Here is a 24,706-nt window from a genome sequence, read left to right on the forward strand (position 1 = left end):
ATCGGCTAGAACAGCCGCTTCAGCAGGGAAATTTGTACGTGGGTCCGTGATACATCCTGCCGGTACGAAGCAAGCTGCAGCAGCGGTGACAGCCCTNCTCTGTCGTCGTGCTTCGTTGGATTGGACAGTGACCCGCGTTGAGATCCCTGATACGGGGATCTCCGAGATCGGCCTGACGAAGGCTATCACGCTTATCGGCTAGAACAGCCGCTTCAGCAGGGAAATTTGGACGTGGGTCCGTGATACATCCTGCCGGTACGAAGCGAGCTGCAGCAGCGGTGACAGCCCTGCGGAACTTACGTTCACCAAGGTGGACGTCGGTTGGTGTGGGGAGAGCAGCGAAGGTGTTTTCAGTAAATTCCGCGAAGCCTTTCCAATCAGCTTTAGAAAAGTTGATATATGTTCGGTGCTCCGCGGAAGCAAAGTCGGTTGGTTTATCGATCGAGATGACTATGGGCAGATGGTCTGATGCCAAAGTCAGTATAGGTTGCCATGATATGCTGTTTTTCTGACCAGCGCTGACTATTGTTATGTCTGGCGAGCTGAAGCAGCTGCCCATAATCCTGGTGGGTGCGTCGCCATTCATTGTGCAGAATGTCGAATCGTCTATCTGCTCAGCCAAGTCAGTTCCCCTACGATCGTTTGACAGGCTTGAGTGCCAAAGATCGTGGTGCGCATTAAAGTCACCTACTACCATACGGTTTTCACCTCTGAGGAGCGCACCTATATCAGGGTGATATCCTGCCGGGNTGCATTATGTCAAATTTGAGTAGAAACTGAGTGCGTGAACTCCATTTCTGGATTTTAATTATATGGTGTATATTAAAATTATGAAATGATTTCGAGAATTCGCTACGCATAAACGTAGTAACTGTGCGTATAATTTGTCAAGTGATTTTATTTTTTTGTACTCTTGCTATGACATGAATATCGTCCATGTTTTTGCAAAACCGCCCATCGCCCAATTGCAAAACCGCCTATCTTACGGCACTCAAATTTTACAGGAGAGCGAAAAAACGGTTTATTCTTTAAAGGTATTGCCTTAATAAGCGGTATTTTCTCTAGCTATTATTTTACAAATCTGTTGTTTTAATAACAATTTACCAAATCTCATTTTTGCCACAACGACGGTTTAGGCGGTTTTGCAAAAACATTGACGATATACATATCGTCTATTGTTGGGCAGTATCGATACCAAAAGTACTCAGAACTCGATCCTCAAAAGGATCGGCAGTGCCCGATTTTTAAATTATCGATACTGAGTACTCCAAAGTAGCATTCAATCGACGTTATTTGATATTAATATATTCAGGGCTATCACGGAATCCATCGTAGAAAATCTACGAATTCAAATGCCTGCTACGAATACGAAAAAATTGCTATCACTAAATCCGAGTGAACTCGAAAATATCGTTGCCAGCTTCGAATGCTGATTCGAAATCAGTTAATGCAAAGGAAACAACAGACATTTATGTATGGCATTTTGCTCACGCTGCCCCATCAGGCGCAATGGCCGAGTGTGCAAAGCACTAGACTGCCAATTGAGAGAGCCGAGTTCGAGTCCGAGTCGTGGTTCTGCGGAGATTTTTTTATTTAATTTTTGTTTATTTTTTTAATAAATATTTTAGTTTATTTTTAGCTTAGTTTTTTTTATTTTAAATAGAAAAATATTTTTTTCTTTAAAGTAATTTTTATGATATTAAAGTAATTGGTTTATTTCCTGATAAATTGTTGCTAAACTATTATTTCCTCGATTCATACAAAATATTAATTCATTAAATAGCGTCTAGCAGATGAATGCGTGTATGTACATATGTACATACATATGTATGTATGGCATTGGTATTTTACGTCTACGTTTACACAAATATATGGAATTATATCAAACTATAACAAATTTGGAGTATAATAAATGCAGCTTTCTTCCACTATTTTTAAGATTGAGTGATTTTAAATTTTGTTCCGACAGCATAATCTCGTCGTAGAGTATCTGTACGAATCTTCATTTCGAACGGATTCAATGAAGGCTCTCTACGAATTTCGAATTTACGTTCGTAGCCATTCGGATTCTGTGATAGCACTTTCGTAGATTTCACGAAAAGCGAAGCTACGATGGATTCTGTGGTAGCCCTGATTAATTTGAATAAAGTCTTGGGCACGAATCACGTATGACGACAATCGTCTGGACGATATCGTACTGAGATTGTCTTGTTTCATGAAAACCAAAAATTGTTCGATCGTTTGTGCGATATCGTCCACTCAATTCCAGTTTTGCTTCACGTAACAGTAACAGTAACAGTAGCAGGTAACAGCAAAACAAATGCATGAATCAGTGTCTTGACGACATCGTTTTATCAGTATCGTTTGAACGACAACCGTTTCAAAGTTACGTGATTCATGCCCTGCTAGCTAGTGGGATTTCTATACTTAGCATTGAAATGTTACCAGCATATATATATTTAAAGAAAGTACTCGATTCTCAAAAGTACTCGATACTCCCAACACTATTATCGTCGTTTGACCGCGTATACGCAAAATGCAATACCGCGTATTAGGTGGCTGAGAAAAAATTATTTTCGGTTGTTGTTGTTGTAGCGGCTACTATCAACATGCCGGGCATTGGTTGGCACATCCTCATTAATTCTGCTCAGGTATGAGTTTAGCCTGCTGCAATAGCCAGAGCGAAGTTGGGCTATTGTGGTGCGGGTCTCCCGAGGCAGACAAAGTTCTGTCGCGTCCACGTCCAGTGGTTGTTTGCCTAGAACGACATTCACAGGGCGGGAGTCTACATAATTTGAGACTGATTCCTTGTGAATTCCGTTCAGCGCCTGTCGGTAGGCTGATGGGTCCAGAGGCTGTTTAATGAACCTCAGGACTTCGTCCGTCAGTTCGTAGATATGCCTCCTGACGTGCCTTGGCGAGGGTTCTTCTGCAAGCAGCTGTTCGCTGGGATGACCACGTCTATGGCTCCCCACAAGGAACTGCTTGCAGAGCATTGTGTTATGCTCCTTGACTGGGAGCATCTGGGCCTCGTCGTGTAGGTGGTGTTCGGGTGTCATCAGGAGGCATCCGGTCGATGCTCGTAGTGCCGTGTTCTGGCAGGTCTGTAGCTGCATCCACTGTGTCCTGCTAGTCCCAGGCGATTACTCGGGCGCTGCATAGTTTAGAACCGGCCGTCCAATTGCCTTGTATGTTGCCAACAACGTTTCTTTATCTTTGCCACATGTGCTGCCGGCCAGCGACTTGAGGACATTGTTGCGGCTCTGTACTTTATTGACAATAGCGGTTGTTTGCGCCGAGAAGGAGAGAAGACTGTCGAAGGTAACTCCGAGGATTTTCGGGTTATTCGCCGTTGGTATTGTTACGCCATCAACGTGAATACCCAGTTGCAGTCTGACCTCCTTNTTTGCGCCGAGAAGGAGAGAAGACTGTCGAAGGTAACTCCGAGGATTTTCGGGTTATTCGCCGTTGGTATTGTTACGCCATCAACGTGAATACCCAGTTGCAGTCTGACCTCCTTCGCCCAGGTGGTGAATAGGGTTGCCGGGGATTTCGCAGGAGATAGGGAAAGGCTCCTTGCAGTGAAGAAGCGAGAAAGTTCGGCGAGATAACAGTTTACAAGTCATCAATTCCATTCCCAGACGCCATGGTCGAACAATTGTCAGCATAAGAGACAATATTGACACCCTCTGGTGGTTGAGGAAGCTTTGAGATGTAATAACTAAACAGTTGTGGGGACAGGACACCACCCTGTGGTACCCCTGTTTAATTTTACGTGGCTTGCTGGATTAGTTTCTGAAAATTACTGACGGGTGTCGACCACTCAGGTAATTCGCCGACCACCTTGAGTCCCTATGGTCCTTGTTGTAGCCGCTACAACAACAACAACAACAGTCCCTGTGGGAGTGAGGAGGCCTCTATGTCTTCTAGCAGCGTTGAATGACTGATAGTGTCGAACGCCTTGGACAGGTCCAACGCTACTAGAATAGTTTTCTCACAGGGGCGGTTTCGGTTACGGCCACGTGTTATCTGAGTGTTTATGGCGTTAAGAGCTGTTGTTTTGCTATGCACTTTACGGAACCCATGCTGATGCTTCGCTGGGGTCAGGTGGTTCGTGAAATACGGGAGCAGCAAGGCCTCTAGTGTCTTCGCTACCGGGAAAAAGAGGGTTATCGGGCGATAAGACTCTCCTTTGTTGGCTGGTTTCCTCGGTTTGAGCAGTTGGACCACTCTCCCCATCTTCTAGATGTCTGCAACAACGAGAGTGGCCACAGACAAGTTGAGGACCTCCGTTAGGCCGCTACTCCCGCAGGACCCAAATTTTTCGCCATCAGCATGCATATTCCGTCGTGTCCAATGGCTTTGGCTTCTTTCGCCTTCCCGATGGCTACCCATACCTCACCGCTGGTCAAAACAAGAGGCGCACTGGGTTTTGGCATTTTGTGCAGCCTTCTGGTCACTCGAAGTTTGGCTTTATCCACCGGAGGATGCAGAATGAACTGCCGGCTAAAATAGCTCGGGCATCGCTATAGAGCACCAGAAGCCAAATCAACCATTTTTAGAATTTTTGTCTGTATGTTTGCACGCTCATCACTCGAAAACGAATGCATGGATTTGAATGCAGTTTGCACCGATTTATTGCTAGAGTTCTAACTTAAAATATAGAAAGAAAAAATTAGAGAGTTGCCACCTGTTTTAAAATTGCAGTTTGAGTAAATTGATAAGGAAAATTAAATATTGCATGGGCATCAAAAGAAAGAGGCTTCAGAAGTCTTACAGCCAAAAATATTTTTTTTAGAGTTGCCACCTGTTTGAAAATTTGTATTTAATTTAATTTAGAAGATAAATTGAATGTGGCAATATGGATATCAAGCTGAAGAGGTTTAGGAAATTTTACTACCGAAAATATTTTTAGGGAGGGTTGCCACCTCTTTGAAAAGTTTTATTGTATTAAATTGATAAAATAAATGAAATCTATGTCTATACCCTTTAATAAAATTGTTACAGGCCGATGTCCGTACCTTATAGATATTGAAGAAAAATTAATATGGTGGGTTTTTATTAGAGCTACAGAAGCCAAATAAACAATTTTTAGAATTTTTGAATCTGTATGTCTGTATATCTGTACGCGCATCACTCGAAACATGGAATTGAATGCAGTTTTTACCGATGTATCGCTAGAGATCTGGATTTCAATAAAGAAGAAAAAATTAGAGAGTTGCCACCTGTGTTTAAAATTTCAGTTTAGGTCAATTGATACGGTAAAGTAAATACTGCAATATGGCTGTCAAAAGAAAGAGGTTTGCAAAGACCTACAGCTGAAAATATTTTTGTGGAAGGTTGCCACCTATTTGAAAACTTTCATTTAACTTGATTGATAGCATAAATTAAATATTGCAATATTGGCATCAAAGAGGCTAGGAAATTTCAATGCCGAAAATATTTTTAGGGTATTTGTCAACTTGAAAATTGTGTTCATTAAAAAAAATGAAATATTACAATACGGACATTAAACTAAAGAGGATTAGGAAGCCTACTTTTGAAAATATTTTTGAAGGGGGCTGCCACTTATTTGTAAACTTTAATTCAGTTAAATTTATAAGATAACTAAAATGTTGTCATATGGGTATCAAACGAAAGTGGTTGAGAATAATAAAATTGCAACAGGCCGATATCTGTACATAATATATCGATGGCTGAGTGGAAGATCGACCTATCTCGGCAGCCAGTTCGAAAACATTCTATCTCAAAAAACTTTTCAAGAACGCCGTATTTGAGAATTCGTTTGAAAAACGCCCTATCTCAGCTGCCGATTCAAAAACGCCCTATAACAGCATATTTTCAATACATTTTGAAGTGAGATAGGTCATTTTTGAACCGAATTTTGAGATGTTTATAATTTTGGTCTGTCTGTCTGTATGTTTGTAAGCGCATCATGTAAAAACTAATGTATGGAATTAAATGCAGTTTTCACATATTGCTAGAGCTCTAATTGAAAACATAGAATCCATTTTGTTGTTTTTTTTTTTTGTTTTAGTTTATCGTCGATCATTATTCCTAGGTATTTGAAAATATTAACTTTTTCCAGTGCGTCGTTGTTTACACTTAGAGTTTGTAACGGACTGTTCTCAAAATTTTGCCTGATACAACCACAAACTTTATTTTATTGACATTCAATTAAGTGCGTTCAAGCATAACCAATGGCACAAATACGACATATAGATTATACCACTCCTCTACTCTGTTTACATAACTAATTCTCCACAAGAATCCCAGAGAGGAACGAGTGGGAAAGGGTCACAGACCTGAACCCAGGGTCTACGCCCATATATACAGGTAGTTCCAAGCTTAACAAAAGAGTGGGTAGCGGGATCTACTCTGACGAATTTGCTCTAAATCTCAGCGCTACGATTTGACTGGCCGCGCGTTCTCGAATTTTTGTGCTATATAAAATGCACTCGGCGGTAGAAGGAGGAGGAAAAGAAACAAATGGCTTCGGCCAGTGGTATCACAACGGGGTTTTCCAGCCTACGTGTGCTCCGCGCTCTGCACGGTGCAGCCACTCTAACCTAACCTAACCTATGCGGAAGCCAGCTTCTTAATTTGTATAGTAGTCCGTGGTGTCAGACTTTGGCGAATGCCTTTGCTAGTACATCAAAGTAGACTGCAACACAGTATCTTTTTTGTCAATGTCGCTCGCAGTTTTGTTTGTCACTCCGTGTATTTGTTGCACAGTTAAATGTGAATCCAAATCGGTGGCGAGGTGTTAAATCGTTTTCAGTTCGAATTGGCTCAATACAGTCAAACAGAATTTTCTCAAAAAATTTTGATAATATTGGCAACAAACTTATTGGTCGATAGGAAGTCAAAAGTGTTGGATCTTTGTTTGGCTTTGGTATCGGGATTATGACTGCCACTTTCCATACCTTTGATAAATATGTTAGGGCTATATTTAGGGCATTTTCAGGTAGATTTTAATTTTCGCTCCAGATAGGAGAGATAAGGAGTGGCTGCATTTATCGGCCTTTAAACCCTCAGTTACTGTAGATAATGTTATTGATTTTGTAGTAAATAAGTTTGAGATACCTAGATATCATCTCTCTTGTTCTATGCTTGTCAAAAAAGATGTCTCTCTTGAGAATTTACGTAGCATTAATTTTAAGTTAGGCGTCTCTGAGGATTATCTAAGTAAACTCTTAGATGAGAGTCTGTGGCCGGCGGGAATTAATGTTAGTAGATTTCGTTTACGACAAAAAGAATAGCTGTCATTCTACTAATTCTGATAAGGTGATAATGATAAATAACTATTATTCATTCGGTGCGGTGAATAAATTAAATATATATTTCCAAAATATCTCTGGCATGCGTACAAAAAGTAAGGATATTTTTCTAGCAACGTCACGGTGTGAGTTTGATGTCTTTGTACTTGTGGAAACATGGCTTAATAATGATTTTTTTGATACTTATCGTAAGGATCGTGATTCCGATAAGACGGGTTTATTCAGAGGTGGTGGTGTTTTAATAGCGATAAGACGCACTTTGCGTTCTTCTATGATTCAACTTTATAATAATGATTCCTTACTCGATCAATTATGTGTTTGCATTTTTGGCGATTTTGGTAAAGTATTTTTCTGTGTTTCATATATACCACCTAATAGTGATGAATGTTTAGACAATTCACATGTAAATAATATTGTTAACATCTGTGAAAGGAATTTAGAAAGCCATTTCTGTATTCTTGGTGATTTTAACCTTAATAAAATTATTTGGTCTAACTTCTTAGACAAAAATATACTCACTCCTACTAATATTAACTATTCTCATGAGATCAATTTTCTTGATAGCTTATTTAGTGTCAATCTTATCCAAATTAATTATCTGCCTAATAGACTGAATAATATTTTAGATCTTGTCTTTGTTGACGAGAACCTAAGTTTCAATTTAGATGAGTGTGAATTTCCACTCTGTAGCCCGGACATGCACCATGTTCCTCTCTCAATAACTCTAGAAGTGCTAAATTTTAGCCCAGTTTCTCTCAATGAACCGCGCACTTTTGACTTTGGAGGAGTTAACTTTGAAGACTTGAATGCTAGGCTTTTGGATGTAAACTGGGAAAGTCTCTTCAGCTCGAAATCAGCATCTGAATGTTTTGATATTTTTCTTATTAACGTTTTAGAAGTAGTTTGCAACATCGTACCTGTACGCCCCGCCCGTATACACAAACTCCCCTGGTATACAAGAAACCTAAAAAGGCTTAAAAATAAGCGAAATAAATATTTTAACCTGCACAAATCCACTGGTAATTGTAATTTTAAAGATGAGTATAGTCGACTTTCAAGAGAGTTTAATGCTCTTGATAAACAGTTATACAATCAATACATCGCTCGGTATGAAGTTGAACTCAAATCCAACCCGAAATCTTTCTGGAATTTCATACGTTCAAAAAAAGGTTGCACAAACATTCCCACTTGTGTGACTTTTGGTGATAAGCATTCTCAGTGTTTATCTGAAACCGCTAATTTATTTGCTGATTTTTTTAGCTCAAATTTTGTCCATGACTGTGGAAGCGCCTCAAATACCAGTTGTTCTCCAAGTTCTCTTGACCTTGGGACATTGTCGGTATCTAAGTTTGATATTATGAACAGCATTTCTTCTTTACAGTCCTCAACAAAAACAGATTTGGATGGTTTTTCCCCACTTTTACTAAAAAAGTGCAGTTCCTCTCTCAGTGTGCCTTTAAAGCATATTTTTAATCTTTCCCTTGCCAAAGGTGATTTTATTGATCGGTGGAAAGTTGCATCAGTTTCACCGATGTTCAAATCTGGTAATAAAAATGATGTACGAAACTATAGGCCTATTTCTAAACTCACCACCTGCTCAAAACTTTTTGAAAAGGTGGTGAAAGATAAATTGTATTTCTTTGTAAAAGAAATAATTGATCCGCATCAGCATGGGTTTGTCTGCGGTCGCTCCACAGTTACAAACCTTGCTGAATTTTCCCAATATTGCATCTCAGCCTTTAAATCTTGTCATCAAGTCGATGTTGTTTACACAGACTTTTCGAAAGCTTTCGATACTGTTGTACATAGCATTTTGTTATTGAAGTTAGAAGAGCTTGGTTTCCACTCAACTCTTCTTTCTTGGTTAAACTCTTATCTGTCTAACCGAGTCTCATATGTTGAAATTAGTCATGCTAAATCGTACCCCTTCGTTGCCACTTCTGGTGTGCCTCAGGGTAGTATTCTTGGCCCTTTGCTATTTCTACTTTTTATTAATGATATTACAACTTGTTTTAGTACTTCAAAATTCTTACTCTATGCAGATGATTTAAAAATTTTTAATGTAATTACCTGTTTATCAGACACATTATCATTGCAAGGCGATCTAAATAAGCTATCTGATTGGAGTGTGAGAAATAAACTGTCGCTCAACATAAAGAAATGCTTCCAAATGACTTTTGCTAAAATTGCAAATCCAATTGTCACTACTTACACTATTTCTAACACCTGCCTATCTAACGTACATGAATATCTAGATTTAGGTGTGGTTTTTGACTCAGGCTTCACCTTTGTCAATCACATCAATCATATTATACCTAAGGCAAATTCTAACTTGGGCTTCTTGCGTCGTTATGCGCGTGATTTTAAAGACCCATACACTAGAAAATCACTCTATAATTGCCTAGTAAGATCAAAGTTAGAGTATGCCTCAGTAATCTGGAACCCTATTTACTCTTTACATTCCGACAGGATCGAAAGAATTCAACGCCGATTTACCCGGTTTTCTCTGCAACCTCTTCATTTTGATGAGCCATTCCCATCGTATGAGGCCCGTTGCCTTTTAATTAACCTTAAATCGCTTAAGTCAAGGCGCATAATGCACTCTCTCATGTTTGTTTATGATATAATTTCTGGCATGATAAATTGCCCTAACCTTTTCGAGCAAATTGGCTTTAATGTACCCCAAAGGGTCCTACGTACTCAACTTCCGTTTCATGTTAAAACGCTTAGATCGAACTATTTATTGTTTGCACCCATCACAAGGTCGCTTTTGGAATTCAATCGAATTTTTACAACTCTCGATCTAGATTTTGCTCAGTCCAGATCCATATTTTTGGCTAAATTGCAATCAATTTATTTTTAAGTGTTATTAAATTTTATCTTTAAGAAAATTTGTATTTCTAGTCTGTAAGGTTTTGTAACCATTGACTGAATAAATGAAATGAAATGAAATGAAATGAAATAACATATCATATCCCGGCGCTTTGTTGTTCTTTATTACTTTTATTTGCAGTTTTATTTCGTTTACCGTAACGCTTTTAATTTTACTGTTTAACCTTTGTGTTAAGCTTTCTGGTTCAATGCCATTTGAGTCCATTTCGTTTTTAAATATTTTCCTAAAGTGGTCAGATAGTATAGCAGCTTTCTCTAGAGGAGTTTTGGCCCAATGTCAATTTGTTGACTTGATAGGCAGTTTATGCATTATTGTGGCACTAATTTTCCTGGTGGCATATTGAAAATTCAAATAATATAGTTTAGAAAACTAAAAACTCGCTTATATAATATCCATTCGTGCTGTCATCAGGTTACTTTAAGAATGGAAATTTAAAACAATTCCCATTCGTACTGTCATCAGGTATGTAACTTGAGAATGGAAATCACTGCATCATGTAGGCGCATCAATATTACATAGTTACATCCCAAGCTAATAAATGTAAAGTAAAAATAAGGTTAGATCGTAACTGTGCACACCAACAACGTCTCATTTTGTCGTGGTATTAGTGGGCTGCGCTCAGTGATGGTTGCCCCTATTTTATGAATGTACTAAAAGTGTGTATTTTTCTTGCGATGGTCTTTTGGTCTTTTTTGCAATGAATCTTAGACGTTTTTATTAACTACTACTAGTTTAGAGAAAATTTTACATATAAAAAATTTAAAGTTTGTAAAATTGTAAAAAATTTAAGGGCGGTATTATCACTTGCGAAGGAGTTTGGCGAAGCGAACGGTTTGGCGAAGCGAATGGATTGGCGAAGCGAATGGATTGGCGAAAGCAACTTAAATATGCATTAAGAGTGTTCGCTTTTACCCGCTTGTGCAAGTTCTTTGCATCGAGAACACTTTCAATACCTTCTCTGCCTTTTAATTCGCTTCGCCAAACCGTTCGTTTCGCCAAAATCATTCGCTTCGCAAGTGATAATACCACCCTAAACTGGTATAACTCATTTGTTTAATACATGTGTACCATTTTATTGGCATCAAATCTTTGAAATGCTTTCATACTAGAAATGAGCAAAATTACTCAGATTTCTATTAAATTTTTATGAGTAAACAGTAATTACTCAGGATATGATTAATTAATTTATTTTTTGACTAATCACGATTATAATTAATTAAAAAAAAAATTATTTAATCGATTAATCGTACATCCCTTGTATAAATCAGGATTTAAATTTCTCTATCGATTTCTATAGGTATAAACAAATTATTCTTAAAACCATGTAATTCGTTTCCTTTTGAAAATGCTGTTAAAGCTCAGTTATGCAAGACCTATACTTGACTTGACTTTAAAATTAGCAGCGCGTGTACGTAGTTACCCAAAAAACAACATCACTAAGAAATTTGGAGAACTACAGGTTTTTCTAAGTTAAGTTTCTAAGTACAAAGAGAGCCGAGAGAGAATCATATTTCAACTTGGAGAACTATAGATTTTTAAGTGCAAAGAGGGAGAATCATGCTGCCACAACATGTTTTCACATATTTTTAATAAAATTCCTCCAAATATGCCCCACAAATATGATATTTTGTATAAATGAAATTCTTCTGCTTAAAAAAAAAATATTTCTTATAGTGATCAGGTAGCATGAATTTGATGAAATGTCATAATTTTATTAAAAGTCTAATGGTTAACAACAACAACGATATGATAATGACGGACGAATTGAGAGAACGGTTTTACCTTACTATGTTTTTATCTTGCAGTAATTATGAAAAAAGAAATCAAATACTTTGGCTGTCGTTCTGCTGTGAAAGCAACCAGACAGTTAATAAGCAGCTTGTGAAAGCACAACGACAGCGTAGCGCCAGAAAAGCAACAGCAATTTGGCTATCACTAGAATGTGAAGCATAAATATGTATGCATGCACAAATGGACTACTCTGTAGTTCTACCGGTGACAAGAGGCGACCATTAGTTAACGATTCCATGCATTACCGATTGTTAGGCAATTCGCTAGCGATGGTAATCACCGATTTCGTGAAGGGTCATTCCTCGTACCGCTCTGTTGGCTTCAATGACATCGCCGTGTTTAATTCGTTATGCAAAGAAATTGTTATCGTAAATTTTGTGACCAGTACACACTCCTGGCGAGTGAGCGATACACTATAGTACGGGGGAGTGACTACAGGAATCCGTAGCTACCTAATAAACACCGTCAATTACCGACCGACTACTTGTATTTCATCGATTACTTCTACAAGGCTATGTCCTATGCGGTAGTCACCATCGGCTCTCTCTGCACTACCGGGAGTTACTAAAGTAGTAACTTGCGTGATTTATGCGTGCTATTCTGCTTACGACTGGTTCGACTCTGCCCTACCATGTGCACTACAACGGGTTAATAGAGTAGCTACTTACCTACGAGTCGGTGCAGTAGCGGTTCCAAAGTAGCGATTGACTCCAGCAGTACTGGAGGGTAGTACACCATGGCTTCATGTACACAGAACAGCCAAGCAGATCACAACACAGCAAGAGCACTATCACACCTACATAATCAAAGCAGTAAATTGTTTTCAATAAACTGCCGATAAAAATGTAAAATACAATTTTCAAAGTCCCGGCAAAAACAGGGCAGTTCAAAAAAAAAAAGAATTCAAAGCGAAGTTAAAGCAAAAATAGTCGTGCTGTTGCAGCTGTGCTGACAGTTTTTTAAATACGTTATTTACAAGGAGTAAACTTTAGTATTATTTTTATTTTCAAAAAAATAAATTTGTATCTAAAATATAGCGAGTCTAACCTACTGAACTCAAATTTTTTAACAAATCAATTGTTGCAGTTGTTTTAAGCAATTGAAAGTGGAAAAAGTATGAATTTAACTTAATATCTTTTAAGTTGGATTATTCACAATTAAGCCACGAGTAAGGTGGTCGGATGTGTTTTTTTGGATGCGGACTTTATTTAACTTATTAAAGAGGATTTCGCGGCGATTAAATCGTAAAATTTGCTAAATCAACGTTAGGCAGCCACGACTGCACATCGATGTGATTTAGTGACAATTTGGGTGGAAGTTGGAACAGAAAAAGCCTAATCGCGTTGGTGTTAAAGGAAGAAAATTTTAACAAAAAAGCCAAAAGCAACTAGTAAGTCGAGCGACTCACCAAGTGAGCGCGATGGAAGAGTGCAGCAAATGCAAAACAACTATTCGTGATAAATCAGTTAGATGTGTGTGTGTATGCTCGGGTCTTGACGACTACAGTAGCAGCTGTCTCATTACGAACAAAATGATTAAGTTTCTGTGTGATGATTGCCTGCAGTTTATACGTAATGTGGATGAAATGTTTAGAGAAGTGCAAGACCAAATGAAGAAAAATGGTAGTTACCTAAAAGAGTACAAAAACAGCTTTAAAGCAGTGTACGAAAATGAACTATATTGTACGTTACTATTTCGTTTCGTTTATTACTTCAACAGTTCGGTACAATACGAAAACAAAACGGCTGAGTTCACTTTGCGATAGTACACTACAGTAGTTTAGTAGTTGCATACGAAGCAACAAACGAAATGAATCGTGCAGAGAAAAATATATGTATGTATGTAGACATGTTTTTTGATTGAATTGGATATGAAAATGTACAGAAAAAAATATTTTTCACGTAATTGAAACGTTTGCATACATATAAAACGTACCCTATGGTACAATTGTCACAAACGAAAAGCAAACGTTTCTCGTTGGGGAAAATGACAGTGAATCTTACAATTTGTTTCTGACTATTTACAAAACTGTACAAAACCACAAATGATATGATGATCGATGAGCAAATGGGAATTGTTTTGTACAGTTTATTTTCGTACCCTGTTTTAAAGAGGCGATGAAAACAAATGAGCGCGAAATAAAAAAGATTGATAGAAGCTGTAGAAGCTAAGTACTCTGAGCGTGTTCAATCACTTGTAGCAGCGCAGCAATCTTTTGAGAAAAAAGTTGAAGAAGTCGAAAAAAAGTATCTGACTTTACAAGAGCAATAAAAGAAAACTCCGATAAAGTCTGCCGTGAGCTTGACAGTAATAAAAAAGAAAGTCTGTGAAGAGGTAAAAGGCATCACGAGTAAGCACAGTGGAGTAGCAAGCGAGACGTACGCGGATAAGCTAAAAAGGGGTGCGGGGTGTGCCCCAGTAATTCTAAAGCCAAAGAAAAGTCAACAGAGTAATATAACCAGAAATGAAGTGAAAGAAGGTATTAACACAGCCAATTTAAAAGTTAAGGTTAATGGGATGTTTAATAGACAGGATGGTGCAGTTGAAATTAAATGTGTAAATAATAGCGATAGAGATATACTAGCTGATGAAATCAGAAATAAGTTAAGCCAAAAATATGATGTGGAAATCCTAGGCTTGAGATACCCCAAAATATTAACAAGTGGACTATCGGCGAACTTGGAGTGTGATAAAGTCGAAAAAGTTATACGTAAGCAAAACGATGTCTTATTTGAGCACCTCAAATGTACTAAAGTTTTTAAATCGCAGAAAAATCCTAGAGTGTTTAATGCGTTTATTGAAGTAGATGGTGTAGCTTTCAAAAGCATTATAAAGGAGCAAAGAATCAATATTGAATGGGATCGATGTATGGCTTACGAATGCGATGGAGTTCTAAGATGTTATAAGTGTTGGGGCTTTAACCACAAAGCTGCAATGTGCAAGGAACAACATCAGACTTGTGCTAAGTGCGGGGAAAAATGGTCATAGCTATAGAGAATGTCAGAATAACTTTGTGAAATGCAAAAATTGTAGCATAGCGAAAGCAAGATTTAATCTGGCGGACATCGACGAAAAGCATGATGCAAGGGACAGCTGCTGTCGGGTATTACAGAGAAAGGTAAAACTGCAGGCGGAAAGAACATTCCCAGCAAAAAATCGGTAATCGCTTTTAGTGGTAACGTGTTCTAGAAGGCATAGCGTTATAATGCCTTCGAATTTTTTCGCTTCTTCTAGGCATTGTCGGTAATGCAAAGTAGAATGTCCTACAATATTTTATTTATTTCGCTTCTTTGTTTCATTTTGGGGAATGCAAAGTAGAATGTCCTACAATATTTTTTTTTATTTCGCTCCTTTGCTTCATTTCAGGAAATGCAAAGTGGAATGCTGCATCGTAGTCACCTGAAAAATAGAATAAATATGCAAAAAATCTTTTTCTACCGTTAGTTTCTGCGGAAATTTGTCTCGCATAAAAATCATGTTTTGCTTTGTTCAATTTGCAGCGAAGTTGGAGTCAGTCAATGAAGTGAAGTACATGAGTGAGGAAGTACCATTTAAGCTTAATTAAATATGCATGTGTGTACATACCGATTTTTAAGTAAAATCTAAATACCCAAATACATATGTACATATATTTGTATAAAAACTGATTTATAAAAATTTTAGTTAGTTTTAATCTGTTAAGACATTTTCTGATTTCAATTTAATATAAATAAGTATGTACTTATGTAGGCATTCTACATTAGTGCTCTGTAAAGCATTCTTTGTTCGCTTCTCTGGATTCTGTTTATCCATGAGTTCTCCCTTCGTTCGAAGGAAATGCTGCGGGTAAGTGCTTACCGCCAATGACATGCCCATGTTAAAATAATGCCTTCCTGAAGCGAAAGGGTAAGCGATTCCCATCGCCTAGCTCGTTTCCACTTTCGCTTCTGTGTGTTTTTTGCTGGGTTATATTAGCAATCAAAGGGCAAGATACTATGCCTTTACTTGAACATGTGTGGTCTGAGAACGAATTTTTCCCAATAAGAAGTTTTGTTGGAAGCCAGTGTATATGACTTCGTATGCTTGTCTGAAACGTATCTTACCTCAGACATAGACGATGAGGAGCTATATCTTCCAAATTATAATATTCATCGAAATGACAGCAATTCAAAACACACTGGCGGTGTTAAAACACCGTAGACTACAGTCTACGTGAATAAGTCATGGGAAGTGCCAGCGACTGAAGTTGAATCTAAATCGAGAGCCTTTTGGTGGCTTTCGATAAAATTACGCGCAATAGCAAATATCTTGAGCTAGGGACACTGTACAGATCACCCAATAGGGTAAATTCCCCAGAAAGTACTTTTTGCGAATTTTTTAAGGATAAGCTAGACTCACTCTTAGAAACCAGTTATGTCATAATAACTGGAGACTTCAATATAAACTGGTATGAAAACACTGTTTTCAGAAGACTCATAAAGCAAACGGATGACAGTAGCTTTAAGCAGATTCTGAATAACCCTACTCGAATAACTGAGTTTTCGGCAACGCTAATAGACTATGTCGTGACAAATATAAGTAATATAAATGCACATACGGTGTCAGACCTTAAAATAAGTGATCATGAAACGATAATAATCGAAATTAATGAGCGCGAGAAAGCAAAGACCACCAAATCAACGTTAAAAAGATTAACCTTGGACAACCGTATTTTGTGTGATACTGTGAATGAAAGATGTGCAAATTGCAATGAAGGCGATCTCGAAGCATATGCCACAACATTTAATGAAGTTTTAAAAGAGGCAATCAATAAAATGACAATAGTGAGAACAGTGAAGTCTAATGTAAGCAGATGTAGATGGTATAATGCTATACTCAGGACGTTAAGGCAATCGAAAGAAGCAAGCTATAGGCGGGCAACGTGGACTGGAAATACAGAAGACTGGACGCGTTATAGAGAATGTAGAAATCGGTACGTTAGTGAGCTGAATCGGGCCAAGTGCCAATATATTGAAGCAAAAATAGATCGGTGTTTGGACCAAAAAACCATGTGGAAAGCAATAAAGGACCTTGTGCTGAAAAAGGAGCAACAAAATATCGAAAAAATTGACTTCGGAGATAAGATTGTAAATAATAAGCATGAACTTGCCAATCGTCTCAACGAATTCTTCGTAGAAAGTATAAACCGAATAAACGTGGAAATACCAGCGGTTCCTTACATTAACCCTAGGAGCAGAGCGGACACACGCTTTAAGTTTAAGGAAATAAGTCTAGTGGAGCTAAAATCAACGCTGACTAAAATTAATAGCAAAAAAGACTGTAACTCAATGTCGATTACTTACTTGTTATCCACCTTTAATGTTACTAGGCCGATTGTCCTATCTTTAATTCAAAAGTCACTTGAAACCGGTATATACCCACATCGCTGGAAGCAGTCAATAGTAGTCCCAATAGAAAAAGTAAAAAATGCAAAAAAGCCGGAAGAATACAGACCAATCAACANTGTATACATTTGTCTATATCTATCTCGATTCGTTTTGCCTGTTACAAACAACCGTTATGTGAACAAAGTTATAATACCCTTGTGCACAAGTGCGCTCGGGTATAAAAATTGTTCACGCTCAGCTTGAAAACTATTTTGAGAAGCACAACCTCTTTTGTGAGTATCAGTCTGGATTCAGACTAAAGCATAGTTGTGAATCATCACGAAATGGAAGACTGAACGAGATAACAAGCGAGTGATAGCAGCAGTTTTTATTGAACTCCAGAGAGCTTCTGAGACGATCGATAAAACGATATTGTTAAAAAAGTTAGAGGACTACGGGATATCAGGGGTCGAACACCGTTGGTTCCAGAGTTACCTTTCCGGAAGACACCAGAAAACGAGAGTGGAAGGCGTGGAGTCTGATTCGACGACAGTTGTACTTGGAGTTCCCCAGGGGGTAGTTCTCGGCACACTGCTTTTTATTATCTATATCAACGATTTTGAACGAGCTTTGAAGGTTGCGAAAATCTGTCTATTTGCTGATGATGCACTAGTATACGTGGCGGGGGACACTGCGGATGACTGTATAGCAAAGCTAAACAGTGACTTAGTATCTGTAGCACGATACCTTAAAATGAATAAACTGAAACTGAATATTGCGAAGACAAAATCGATGCTTTTCGGCGGTAGATCTGACTTGGACCTCACTATAGACGGAAGCACCATTCAAGAAGTAGACCAAATAAAATACCTGGGCGTTGTCTTAGATACTAAGTTAAAATTTGATGCACATAGTGATTATATTTGTAAAAAAGTATGTAAAAAAGTTGGTTTTATGTGTAGGATCAGAAATAAGGTATCACTGTGCTGTGATATAAAAATTTATAATGCGATTATCAAGCCTCATTTTGAATATTGTTCTACATACTTTTTTTATGAAGCCAACATAGCATAGATAGAATGCAGAAATTACAGAACAAAGCTGTGAGATGTATTCTTAAGTATAATCGTTTAGCATGCGTTAGGGATATGCTTGATACTCTGAAATGGATGTCAGTCAACCAACGTGTGATTTATAATGTAATCTTATTCATTTTCAAAGTTAAAAATCGTATGCTTCCTAGATATCTTACGGCAGAAATTAACTATGTGGCTGATGTTCAGCCATATTTATTAAGAAATAACGCCGATATAAAAAGACCGTCGTATATATCAAGCGCAGCACAAATAGTCTATATATATATATATATATATATATATATTCTATAGATATTTAATTCGCTACCTTATGATATAAAAGAAGATTTAATTTTCAACTCATTTAGAAGAAAGCTTTCAAATTGGGTAAAAGAAAATTTTGTATAACCATCCTTAAACACAAATGGAACATGTATATTTCTATAGTACTAAGTACGAATTGTAAAAAATAGCTTAAAGCTAAATAAATATACTACTACTACTACTAATTGTTTCCGTGTAAAGCCTAAAATTGATGTGGCTCTGACCAGGGTTGCCATTTTGGGCTTTTCCTACCAAAATTGATAGGTTTTTTCTTGTTAGTAGGTTGGTAGGACGCTTAAAATTTTGGTAGGTTTCTTTGCTCAGAAAACAGAAAACACTGTGAGCAGGCTTGCCAAAACAATATCAGTTTTACCCTCATTCTGTTTCTTGGAAGGGTCCAACTATTTGCCAAATACCTTAAAAACTCGTTGCTTACTGGTTTAGGCAGAATTTCATCAATTACCTTCGGCGATTCTCTGAACTCCGTATACGTTATAAAAAGTTGTATTCATTGAGTATCTAAAGGGATATGAAGGGACTGAATTGATGGGCATATCGATAATAGTTTCAACCATGACAAGGTAGTTAGACTATTTTAAATGGCACTAGAAGAAAAATTCAAATGCATACTACATAACAAATGGACGTGTTTACAGAATATGTTATTTTTTATTATACACGAAAATTAAAAAGAAAACGTATTGTTATCCATACATATTTCCAGTAAATCAAAGAATTTCAGAGTTTTTAACCGCAACTAGAAGAAAATAATGGCAAACCCGCAGCGCGCAGATTTTTCCCCCAGCCCGGCGGCTCCTACACCCGGACATTTGGCAAGCCTAACCGTGAGGTTTATTTTTACCTTACTTATTTATGTGTGTTTGTTATTTATGGCCTAAAAACAATTATATTCAACAATTTTTATTGAGCTTGAGGTCGTTTTTAATGAAAAACTATTGTGGAAAAGCAACAACAATTTGAAAAAATGGTAGAAGTGTTAGCTATTTCGGAAATCACCACATTTCCTCATCAGACTTCTTCAGCGGAATTCGACGACCCCAGCTGACTCAGCCAGTTGCCTACGCATTTTGCTAAGCTCGCCTTATTAACTGTTGTTGCTTTTTTCATGTGAGCCAACTACAATCAAGCGCAGCTATTCCAGTGGTATTTGAACTTTAAAAACGGCCTCAAGCTCAATAAAAATTGTTGAATATAATTGTTATAAGGCCATAAATAACAAAAACAAATAACTTAAGGACGAGCACACCTAAGAGTTAAATATTCTAAAAATTTAATTATTAACAAAAACCAACAGAACTAAGAACCACATGATCAAGTTTAAATAGGTAGGAAAGAAAGTTTTTCAGTGGTAACCCTGGCTCTGACTAAAATATAGTTCTTATCATAACTTTACGGCACTCAAATATTGACAAGATCCCATGATTTATCTTAATATTTTTTAATCTTAATTATATGTTTTCAAAAATATAGTATATTCTTTAACAAAAACCATATATGTAAATCCCATTTTCAATCTTTGTGCAACATTTGAAAAAAAATCAACAAACTTTCGAGTTTTTTAATTACATTTTTTAGAAATATTTTGAGTGTGCAGTTTTGTTCCACATTCAATTTTCAAAGTGCAGGGCTAAATTTGCCCCGACTTACCGTTGATTTGGAAAATCCGAAATTTTTTTTTGTTGACGAGGTCCGTCATTTTCTTCCATATGAAGTATGTTATACGATTTTTTTATATGGAGAAAATGAGCAACATTTTCAACAAAAAAAAAGTTTCCAAAAATCAATGGTAAGTCGGAGCTACTTTAAACTTGCACTTTGTTTTACTAAAATTGAATGCACTACAAAACTGCATACTCACAGTATTTCTAAAAAATCGAATTAAAAAACTCGAATTTTGTTCGAAAATTTGTTGATTTCTTTTTTTTGCACTAAGATTGACACTCAGACTTATATGGTTTTTGTTAAGTATGTACCATATTTTTAAAAACAAATAATTAAAATTAACAAATATTAAGATAAATGGTCAAATCTCGTCAATATGTGAGTGGTGTAAGTGATGATAAGCACTATAATTGGGGTGAAATGCGTCAACTTCAATGGTTTTTTTGTTGCATATTATTCATTTTATACAAAAATTTACCGGAGCCTTGATAATGGATACATTACCTTTTCAACAATACCAAATACGTCTATATTTGGGACAACAAAATTTTTGATTTCGAAGTCGGCGAAAAACTATAGGTGTAAACGAATTCTCATACGTATTTTGATAGATATTTCACGGGACCGCAAATTTGTGAGGTGTACATTATAGAACTCACTCCGACATTAATTTCAGCCGTCAACGATTTTTAGAATATTCAAGCCTACTCTTTTGTCGAATGTTTGCTTTTGAATTTGGACTCATCTTATGTTACATACCTATATTTATCTGTACACTTTTCCTTTCTTTTTAGCTAAAACTAATAGGCTATTTGATGGGATCTATTTTAATTGGCGTAGCTGGCGTCGCTATATACAGATACAAGTACTAAATGGTTATTAGTTTTCTTTTTATTGTCAAAAATTTGAGAACTGATAAACAGTTTAAAAACAAGGAGAAAATGGTCGGACCTATTTTTGGTTTTATTACTTTATTTTTTATAAAACAAATTTTTAGTATTGCATAGTGTGGGATTTAAGTGTTTTCGTTTGCTATTTATGTTGGTAAATATATTTGGATACAATGGACGTATTGAAAAATATCATTCCACAAAATAAAATGTATTATCACTTCAAGATAACGCCAAAAACAAGGCTGATGTGGCTACCGGTAGACACAGCATAGGGCTCGTATTGGTGCCACAACGGATCGGATGAACCCCCGCCTCCCCCGTCCTATATAAACTAGATTGTGGAGCTGACATATTTGAGCAATCGTCTTATCTTTATAGCGGCTATATCTCTCAGGTCTCCAACGGTTCCAGCACCCATGAGCCTTAATCTGCTCCTTTCCCGTGCAGGATATTCGCAAAGTAGGTGCCTTGCTGATTCAGGCTCCTCCTCGTATCTGCAGCTCATGTAGAAGTCGTTAAACGGCACCTAACCCTCCGCATACCTACCTAGAGTGATGTAACCTAAGAGCTTTGAGTAGTCCGCTTGCAAACAACGTTGTGATTTTATAATAGTAAGCCATAAATTAAAAAAAAAACCTTTACAACAAAACGTAATATCCAAATTGTATATTTATTTTTATTATCTGAAAATGTGGATAAATAAGAGCCTAATAACATTAAAACACAAAATCGCAGTGTGGTAGTTTTTGCAAATTTTATATATAAAAATTTAATATAGGGAGTTTTGAAACAGAAACTTTTACATAGCTAGGTTTTTTTAGCTTTTCGCGTTCTGTCTTGCATGAAGTTTGGTCTGCTTCTTGTTTAAGACGTCTTCCACTAGGCACCGAAACAACCACGTTTTGCAGTTTTTTAAATTCATCAGAAGATGGAGACTTTTGAAAGTGTATAAATACATACATAAGTATTATAGCGACTTTTGCAAGAGTAGTTAACATTTGATGCTATTTTTCCAGAATATAGAAAGATTTTGCACTGAATTGTTAGTGGACATGAAACTACTTTAAATACTGGTACGTTACCCACCAAAAACTAAAAATCTAAAAAAATTTACATAGCGCACTTTGCTAGTGCACTACTCATTTCTCCTCTACTTAGCATAACAAGCTCTTTTCTCGTTCCATTTCGGCCATATAAGCTGAAGTGCCCTTCCTTGCAAGCTCCTCTGCCATCTCATTACCTGGTATACCTCTTGTTTCTACCGAAAAGGTATCGAAAGTTTACATGTATTATGATTTTGCTTTTACGGGTATTCTGTAAAATCAGTAAAATTTTTATGTAGAATCGCTCGAGCTAGTTTTTTTCATGGACGAATTTTCGAGATCTTTGTAATTTACCGTTTTCTGCTAAAAAAAAGTGGTTCCACTGAATCACGTATACCTTACGAACCAATTGGACAATCTATACGAAATTTATCAAATATTAATTCTGTTCGCTTTTGTTCTGCAAAAGCCAGTAACAAAATTCAGAGAATAAGGTATCTTACTCTCCCAAAGTGAGAAACTTACTAAGTTTTGCGCGAACAGGAATTAGCAAACAATTGCAAGCTTCACTGCCAGCTAGCGTCCCTGGTTGCATTTGGAACATAATACATTTCTTAAATTATTTCAGGTGGAAAACAAAACAGGACCTATACGTTTATTTCTTCTTATTCTGACTTTCTTCAACATACGCTTCCATTTCTTTGTGGAAGTTACTGTCGACAGTGGTGTCGACTGTGTTTCAAATGTTTCAAGTGTTTGAAATTAATTAAATTAATTGAATCAACAAATCGAGCCCTAACCGCCAAAATAAAGTAAGCGACACTTTTTTCAAAATTTTCTTTTTGATGCAGAAATATTCCCAGAGCATCTAGATGCATTTCTGCATCAAAAAGAAAAATTTGAAAAAAATGTCGCTTACGTTATTTTGGCGGTTAGGGCTCGAAATATTTACATACTTCTTTCATTATAAATCGCAACAAGATTGTTGATTCGAATTATTGTTGACCAAAATGCAACCGTGTGCCGCAATCCTGCTTGCAAATTCTTCCAAATTAAATGTCAAAATTGTGGTCTCTCCTTGCAAGTTTTACTAGTTTTTTGGCCAAACGAACACAATGTGGTAGGAATTGGTACCAACCTGTACAACTTTTTTGCATATCGAACACTTATTAATAATTTTCGAGGTGCGTCTTGATGTTGTTACATAAGTAGAGATACCTAGAATTTTAAGCTTAGAACGGCAAATAGATTTTATGAGAAGTTTTTTCATCGCAGAAATACATTCGGAGGTTTGCCATTGCCTGCCGATGGGCCTCTGTTAGAACAACTTAAGCAAAAAACAAAACCCACTTCAATTCGCATATACAAATTTAAGATTATCGTTAATTTCTCCATGATCCAATGAGCGGATTTAAACCAAATTAATATGGGACCACCTGGTGAGGTCTCCTTAAAAAAAAAAAAAAACAAATTATAGTTCACGTGGTCCAAAGTTATGCGGTAACATACATGAAAAATAAGAAATATTCCGACGAAATGATAACCTCCTTTTTGTGAAGTCGGTTAAAAAGTGTTTTCTAATCTAGATGCTGCTCGGGCCAGGGATCGAATCCAGATTCACTCAGCCACAGCGGACGCTCGAATGAAAGGCGAAGAAACTCCGCACAAACGTATACTTATACAGTCAGCGCCAAAAATATGAATACCCCGACATTTTGACGATTTTCCTTATATATATTTTCCATTCCATTTATTTTTTTATTTTTTATAAAAATGTAATTCATTCAACAGCAAAATTCAGCAGAATCAATTTTTTGAATATCACATAGAAAATAAAAAAATACCAAAAACTTTCATAGAAATTTTCAACTTTTCAATTCGATTTCTTAGAAAAATTTTGAGTATACAGTTTTGTAGCCCATTAAATTTTATTTGTCAAGGGTGTCGAAACACCATATAACGCATGAATAAAATCTCAAAAATCAACGGTAATTTTTAGAGACTTGTAACTTATTATACTAACATTTAGTGGGCTACAAAACTGCAAATTTTTTAAAGAAATCGAATTGAAAAGTTGAAAAATTTTAAAACTTTGATAAGAAAATTTTGGTTGGAATCTATAAATAAAGACTAGCCATGGTATTCATATTTTTGATGCTGACTGTATGTATGTACACCTCTTTTCCATAGGCGTACTGCCTTATTATGTATCACGAACTATTGGCAACACGAACAATTCGTCTGCGGACGACAACGTCCAAGGCGAATTTATACAAGGTGGTGTTACTGGCGAATTTAGATTTTCGCCGCGGTACTACTGAATGATGTAAACAAGGCGAATTCATATTACAACAAATACATCATTTTGATATTCAGTA

The 24,706-nt window shown here is 36.8% G+C and overlaps 1 protein-coding gene across 7 annotated transcripts in view; it reads left to right on the forward strand.

The window, feature by feature from the left end:
* Positions 1-21,359, forward strand: part of zda (peptidyl-prolyl cis-trans isomerase zonda) — a 28,758-nt gene extending 7,399 nt beyond the window's left edge. For all 7 annotated transcript variants that reach the window (XM_017612976.1, XM_017612977.1, XM_017612978.1 and 4 more), the window contains one exon: positions 21,187-21,359. In XM_017612976.1, coding sequence (XP_017468465.1) covers positions 21,187-21,264 — 78 coding nt within the window. In that variant the 3' untranslated portion in view covers positions 21,265-21,359. The remainder of the gene's footprint in view (positions 1-21,186) is intronic.
* Positions 21,360-24,706: the final 3,347 nt, after the last annotated feature.

This window comes from Rhagoletis zephyria, unplaced genomic scaffold (assembly GCF_001687245.7).
Source record: "Rhagoletis zephyria isolate East Lansing unplaced genomic scaffold, Rhagoletis_zephyria_1.1 Rzeph_scaffold_00594, whole genome shotgun sequence".
Taxonomy (NCBI): Eukaryota; Metazoa; Arthropoda; class Insecta; order Diptera; family Tephritidae; genus Rhagoletis; species Rhagoletis zephyria.